Source organism: Nicotiana attenuata, unplaced genomic scaffold (assembly GCF_001879085.1).
Source record: "Nicotiana attenuata strain UT unplaced genomic scaffold, NIATTr2, whole genome shotgun sequence".
NCBI classification, from domain to species: domain Eukaryota; kingdom Viridiplantae; phylum Streptophyta; class Magnoliopsida; order Solanales; family Solanaceae; genus Nicotiana; species Nicotiana attenuata.
In genome coordinates this window covers 487,089-495,038 of record NW_017670544.1, presented here as the reverse complement: position 1 = coordinate 495,038, position 7,950 = coordinate 487,089, and the positions used below count along the sequence as shown (strand labels likewise).

At 35.9% G+C, this 7,950-nt stretch overlaps 1 protein-coding gene across 1 annotated transcript; it reads right to left on the bottom strand.

Annotated features, from left to right (window-relative positions):
* Positions 1-1,240: 1,240 nt before the first annotated feature.
* Positions 1,241-7,545, bottom strand: LOC109240772 (C2 and GRAM domain-containing protein At1g03370). Its single transcript, XM_019407455.1, has 9 exons — positions 6,546-7,545; positions 4,488-5,726; positions 4,099-4,281; positions 3,687-3,970; positions 3,458-3,574; positions 2,991-3,253; positions 2,586-2,826; positions 2,051-2,323; positions 1,241-1,965 (listed from the first exon to the last, which is right to left on the bottom strand). The coding sequence occupies exons 1-9, from the start codon at positions 6,892-6,894 to the stop codon at positions 1,756-1,758; spliced, it is 3,159 nt and encodes a 1,052-aa protein (XP_019263000.1). The 5' UTR covers positions 6,895-7,545; the 3' UTR covers positions 1,241-1,755.
* Between the last annotated feature and the right edge of the window lie 405 nt (positions 7,546-7,950).

The window sequence follows — 7,950 nt, the reverse complement described above, 5'->3', positions numbered from 1 at the left end:
GTTGTTATATGAAGATTAAAAAAAAATTACTTTAGTGTATTTCTAAGAGGACAAATCAAAGAGACGTTTAGGTGAGAAATTATTAATTACTACTTGTAAAATGTAATAACAAAAACTAAACAAATCAAATTGACAAATATTTTCGTTTTTATTTATTCTCGTGAATCGAGGGTCTTTCGAAAACAGCATTTCTACCTCTTCAAGGTAGAGTTAAGGTCTACATACATATTATGCTCCCCAAATCTCGCTTATAAAATTTTACCGTATTTGTTGTTGTAATTAATACCAGATATGAAGATATGATAAGAATAATTTAGGCTTGTATACTAAACTTCATTAAGTCCATTTTAAATGCCGTTTTAGCTAAATAAATTTAAGCCAATATAAGTACTATTATAATTTTAGGAAGCCAAGAAAGCACTACATTTTTTTTTCTTTTCAAATCTACCATTTTTAACTCCACTAAATGACTTATAGAATTTTCTAAATTAGAAAAGATAAAAGCATAATATAATTAAACAATCCTTTAGATTAATACTAATAAATGACTTTCTTAATAAATATGTCAAAACATTTAAAATGAACCAGAGGCGGTAAGATTTTATTCAAAAGAGGGGAAAAACATAAAATATATGATCTATTTTCCTTTTCTTTTGTCAAAAATAAAATAAAAACATGCTTGGTACAAAAAAGTTTGTTGATATAATATAGAGCTCGGTAAAATAAGTAGAAGATTCATTGAATTTTTGAAGATTCAAAACTAGAAGTACTAATTAGGGGTCGTTTGGTATATGGGATAAGAATAATAATCCCGGCATAAAGTTTGGGATTAATTTTATCCCATGTTTGTTTTGGGGTATTAGCTAATACCAAACGACCCCTAAAGGTACACATTTCAATGGATGGAAGGTTAAATGTGTGCTTAACCGGACATCACATGACCACAATAAGAAAAAGGTATTCCAATCCGATGCACAAAGTATCCTGCATTCTCCCAGGGTCCGGGAAAGGCCGCAAGCATTAGTGGTTGTTTCGACTGTACAAACCGGTGACCTATCGGTCATACGAAGAGAACTTTACCGTTGCTTAATTTGTCAAAATTTAAGGGATTAAACGCACGCCCCCCCTCCCCCCCCCCCCCCCCCCCCAAGAAAAAGAAAAAAAGACAGCCATAGAGTCCATCAAAGATCAAAACAGCATAAGAAAATAACTCATTCCAAGTTAACCTCAGGCAGTTATCTGAAGGAGAATCATGGCATGAATGGTTTTTCACTTGGCCAAATGACAGAATACATTGGACATCCAAAGAACTATCAAATCCTACAATAAGTGGTACTATTATGTACATAACAAAAAATTTCTCCTCATCGCGGAGTTTGAAGTAATGATAGTTGTTTAATGTCAAAAAAAATTATGGTCACGAATCTACTTGAATGTAAGATGCCATACAATAACTACACCTCGATTCCAAACTAGTTGAAGACAGTACTGTACTAACAATTTATAAGCACATATCCAAACACTGCGACTGGGAGATCACTGTCTTGGCTGCATATTCCTGATATCTTCAACCATACACTGAGCTCCATAGTGTATTTTTACATATTTTGCTTCTTCCTATCAGTGTTAGTGACTCGTGAACTATTATACAACAACATTGCTTCAGCGAATATTTGGTGGATGAGGATCAACCGGGATTGTGTATATTGGCAATAATTAGTCCTTCCGAGGGTCTGCAAAAGCCAAAGGACCCCTCTAGATCACGACGGGATCAGATTTTGAGAGATATTCCTTCTCAACTCCGCTGAACATGACTAATAGGCGCTCTTGCAGATTAGAAACTATGTTTTTCGTGATCCTTTTTTGATGTCTCGAGCATTTCAACCAAGCAATTCCCAGATGTACCTGAACGTTGCATCTCGTCGATCTTGAGGGGACAACCTCAACCTGGTATCTCAGGTGAAGCTGCAATATACAGACAAAGAGCTCTTAGCCTACTGTGAGCAGATGTTAAATGGAAAGAAAAACGACATATCATAAATGTCCCTACATTGAAAAAATCACCCAGTGGAACTCCGTGAAGAGTCATGACCTCTTCTACGAGCCAACCATTTTTATCAGAAAGGCGAGACTTTTGCTGCGTGCTTGTCACTTCACCTCTATAACGGGATATACACTTATCAAATTTATAATAAAGTTGCCTCTGATACACATCAGGCTTCTCAGATTCCCAGGGACTAAAAGAATAATTAAGACAACCGACTTTCTCCATGATCTTACGATCAAGTTCATTACCACTGAATAACTCCATGAAAAAGTCCGTCTGCAAACAACCAAAACAAGATATTGAGCAAGATATGTAAAACGTAATTAAGAATTCCTATTTCACATGCTCAGATGCCGGACTATAACTATTGAGCAATTAACAGATAGTCTAACTATAATTGGGGCAGGTTTTGACAGAGGTGAGCAATTTAACCACCGCTGCATGCAGGCCTGTAACCCCATCTCAACCAAAATCCATCAAATATATTTAACCCCCAAAAATCTCTTGAACAAAAGGAAAGGCAGGGGGGGATACTCACAGGAACTGAAAGTACAGAGGCATATACAACAGACATATTTATATCCTCCACACCCACGAACGATCCACTCTCTTCCGATTGAAGGCTTTTGCCTTCAGAGTCATCATCAGCAGCTTGGAAGTCATTGCTTATCGCATCCTCTTCTGCCATTTGAAGGCCTTTAGCTTCGGACTCTTCTTCAACTAACTGCACCTTCTGCTCGGGACTCAAAGCTCTTGCCTTCCACAATGCCATGATAGTCCTAGACATATAATCAAAGAATTAAATTTCCTTGTTATCACTATAAGCTGCTCAGACGCGAAACCCAGTGTTTTATCTGACAACAGCTTTTTTTTCCCTTGAAGTTTCCTACACGAAATACTAGTTCAAAATAGACAAACCGCTCATAAAAAATGACGCACTTACCTATGAGCCACATTGAAAGAGACAAAAGAGTGGAAATGAAACTTCAGCCTGCCTTGCTCATCTTGAGTCTTGGCACCATGCCTTGCATCAAAACCTTTACCGGGCTTTAAAGTCATGATAACATTCGGGCTACCCATTGACGCCAAAGTAGGAGACTCAACTTGAATGTCTTCAATATCTTCCCAAAGAAGAAAAAATTTGGTCTTATGTCCAAATAGATCAGAATGGAACCCAATTATTCTTGCAGACAAAAATAGTCGGCCCTGAACCAAAAGAAATTACAAATGGGTGCATTAATAAAGAAAGCACCATAGGTCACAAAGTTGGCAGAGACTCATTTACATCTTTGACAAGATAATGTTAACAATCCCGACCAACTGATGCAGAAGTACAGTAAAGACTAAAGATACTGTTCAAAAGCAAATTCAATGATTTATCAGCACAAAGAATCAATAAACATTAGCTACCTGGAGGGGCATCTTGCGTTTCAAGTGACATGCAAAATCATTGATGAGAAATTCCTCAGGTGGAAGCGCAAAAAGCTTTTGGAATGCTGAATTGGTCTGAGGAGATCGTAATTTTATCTACAAAAATAATTCAGACACCGTTCAGCAGGACTCACAAAGAAAATTAAATCCCCATATTTAACGAGATCCATTGGCCATATAACATTAACTGCAGAAATAGATGATCTACCTTCTTCCCGACTTCCTTCTCCATCTTAGACAGATAGTCTTTGACAACATTGGTACCCTTTGTATTATTCAAGAAAACTCTTAAATGCAGCTTAGACTGGCAGGCTTGAGCCAACTTTCCTTGAAGAGGAACCCAAACATCAGACAAATCTGTTATATTACTTTTGACAAAATTGATTTCAGCATGCCCAAGAGATGTAGCTTCACTAAAAGGTCCATCAAAATCAAACACTTCTACGTCCAGAACAGATGGCGGCTCATCCATTGCATCAAATTCAAATATTTCTGCATGTAACGAGGTTCAAACCACAAATCAAAACCAATGGAGAGACTATCTTTATATAAATGCTCAAATGACGGCAACTATAGAACTTCAAAAAAGACAATAGAACCCTCAAAAGATAAAGATATACCATTCCATGTGGGATTAGACTTTTGGAACTTGATTGAACTGGTTCTAGTTTTCCCATTGCATGTAAACACCACATATGGGTCAGAGAAGCCACTTGAGTCAACAGCTGCCAAATTGTTTCCTTCAATCAAGGCAACGGTCAACAGCCAACCATCTCCTTGGGCTTTGACACCATGGTCGCTTCCTGGTAAAAGTATCGATGATACAACACATCAAAACCTTGGAAAAACAATGTATACCACACATGGTATCCATAGCAAACATGCTGTGACAGCTAAGAATGAGGAACCGAGAGAAAACACCTAATTCTGATGTCTGGATGATATATATTGAATTTTGATGGATTCTTCATACCATCTTTAACCAAACAGGAAACTAATAATAGTATACCTTTTTGTACCCTAGCTCGCATGAAGCGTGATATCAGCTCCAGCACCCGTTTTCCTTGAAGTACTAGCACTCCACACACAATTACCTCACCAATAGAATCTGGTAAGTCAAGGCCAACAAACTCAAGCCCCTGTATTGTGCTAGGCATGGCCAACAAGATGTGCAAAAACACATATATCCCAATGAAAAACGTTGATATTACAGTAAAATTAGCAAAATACTGGAAAGCCAGCTTCCAATCGGACTGGTGCTCCACTTCAAGAGATGCCAAAACCTGTTCTTTCTCTGAACCTAAGTCCTTCGCGTCAACTGGCTTTACATTCTGAGATAATAAATTTGCATACTGCTCAAAGCTCTCCTTAATACCTTGCCGTGCACCATTTTCTATCATGCCTTTCATCATAGTGCTTTGCAAGAAATTCATGCGCCACGACACTACTAACCTCGAAGACTGTTCTCCCGAAGGCAACTCAGGACCAGGAGTAATGTTGTAAAGCAATTCTGTCCTGAAAGTGCTTCCATATGGGGCATCCGGGGTACTCACAATAGCTGAAAGAGCAAAAGACTTCCCATCAGCTTTAAGATACATTTGGTCCTCTGTAGTTTTTAAAGCCTTGACCAATCTACTTGCAGCTTTGGTAAAAGTGACCACTCTTTTTAAACTCTCACCACCATTTTCAAGTTTCCAAGGTCCAATACGCAACTCTGTGGACCCCTGAATATCTGCTAAGGATTTAAAGAAGGTTGAATCCGGTGAAAACAGGAATGAATTCAATTCATGCGGGGCAATAGCATACAATTGATCGACTACTACTCCAGGAAGGTTTGAAACTTCGCTTCCTTGTTCTCTTGCCTCCATGCTTTTAATTAGTTCTTGAAAGTTTCCCGATGTGGACTGTTCCTCTTGCGCATTCTCAGAAGCTGCGGTACTGGCACTTTCAGGTGTCACTGTTATATCTGGAGCTTTCACGTTAGCCGCGGATACTGCATCCCCATTCTTGTTGAAAATTTGAGCAAGTCGACCAGCAAAGGTCTGCGCCTGAGGCTTTTCCTCCTTAGAAGAGGCTGCTTCTTCGGATCTCAGAGGAGAAGATGATCTCAAGGGGCCATTGGAAGACAAAGAAGGAGGTTCAGTTGGCGCATCAGACAACCTCTTCGACGGTGGTCCATGATCACCAGCGGACTGCAAGTCCGCCAATGTATTGCTTTGCGAGAAACATATTGTGAGAAGAATCTGACCTATTAGAAAGGAAGAACACAATTAAATCCTCAACTGACCTGTGCAAACCACAAAAGAAATGCTACTTTTCGTTGATACATTGAATTCGATCAAACATCATTCAATAAAGCTGGTTTATTCCATCTTTAAGATGCCATGGTACGGACAGATGCAGCCCAAACATAAGAGTACATATCTGTAGAAATATCTTGACGAGTTGAAAGAAGTATTTGTTGCTAATAACATGCAACATAAAGTCAGGAATACTTTAAACAACAACAACTACTACGCCTCAATCCCAAACAACGTGGTGTCGGCTATATGAATCTCACTGACCATGTTACTCCATTTAAACTCATCTCAAGCCAATATTATGCAAAACAAAAATAATAATAATAATAATAATAACAATAATAATAAAAATTAAAGGTACTAGAAACCAGAGGCGGAGCCAAGATATCGAGCGTATGGGTTTAGAATTCTAATCGTTTTAAGTTACTGATTTCTAAATTAATAATTTATATACATTCAATAGATTTTTAAAGACAAATATAGGGTTCGAACCAAAGCTACCGGATTCACCTAACCCGCTCCCGACACTCTAGCTCCTCCCCTGCTAGAAACATAAGAAGTAAAGTAAAAGTGCTAACATGACGAAAACTCACAGTATCTAGCGACATAAACCATCATCAAAATGGAAAGAAGATCATATATTCTAACATATATAGAAACATTTCTTATCCAAAAACAGCTTAAACATTCAAACCAAAAAAAAAAAAAAAAAAAAAAAATCAAAAAATCATCAAGAATAAAAAGAAAGACAAAAGTAAAAAACTTACCACAATCTCTATTTTTAGCCTTCTTATGCCTAGGTTGCAAAGTATACCAAGCAGTACCAAGTGACTTATCATTAGCTTCAAAAACCTGAGACACTTGAAATTTAATTTGTCCAACAAAATCATCATTGAAATATTTATCTTCATCTAAAACAGAAACAATTAGCTCCTCTTTCAAATCATCAACTCTAAAAGCAAATTCCTCACACCAAGATGGATTTAAACATTTTTTCACTACTTTACTTCTAAACTTCTGTTTTCCTAATGATAATTTCACATATGGATCACTAAATCCATTTGGGTCCATTGCTGGTATGTTCTTTGCTTCAATTACTCTTACTAAAAGCTTCATATTTTTTCCCAAAAAAAAAAATACAAAATCACATAACCCCACCAATAAAAGTTGAAAATTTTAACAAGAAACTGATTGAAAAATAAGAAAGATCAATTTTTTATTAAATACAAATGTGTGATCAAGAATGGTATAAGTTCAATTAACCAAAGAGAAAAATGGGTTATTATAAAACATTTGCAAAAGGCTGCAAACTAATAGGAATTGACTTTTCTAGGTCAATGGGTGTTGAGAAGTAATAAATTTTGATATATGTTATACTACAAAAAACACCAAAATGGTATAATAATTTGTCAAAAAAGCTCCAAATTTCCAGAGAAAGAAGAATAAAAACAAGAGAAAAGGACCAAGATTGGATTTTTATATGAAAAGACAATGAAAGGGATCAAATTTAAAAGGAAAATATTACAAAGGCAAAATATGGGAATACCCCATATGCAGAAATGGACCAAAGATTGGATTATTAGAAGAAAAAACTCTGCAAAAGAAAAAACTCAAGAAAATAAAATATAGCAATGGCTGTTTAATATGAAAGAGACCCTGACCCAGAATGTTGATTTTTAGGAGAAAGATGGAGATTGGAGGGAAGGAAGATGGAAGAGACTGGGAGAGAGAGAGAAAGAGAGAAGGATGACTAAATAATAAAAGAAGAAAAAAAAACAAAAAGAAAAAGTAAACTGACTTTTATAAAAATGCTGTATTCAAGTTGCAATTGCTCAATCAATGAAGTGAGAAAGAATTATGAGGTTTTGAGTTCATCTTAATATAGATTATAAAATTAATGTAATTCTTTTTATTATTATATCGTAGTCTTACATTAAATATAATATTTATTTTGATTGTTAATTAAAATTTATTATATCGTATCGTTAGGTTCATTGTTATTATGATAAAAAAATATCACTTTATGATACGTCCGATTTGATGTGATCATATCGTTACCTTATTTTTTTTTTCTCATTTTGCCATTCTTTATTATTAAATAATCTTATTTCATTCTTTATCTTATTTTTTTTTATATAATAATTCTACTTTATACCTTTTTTTAAATAATAT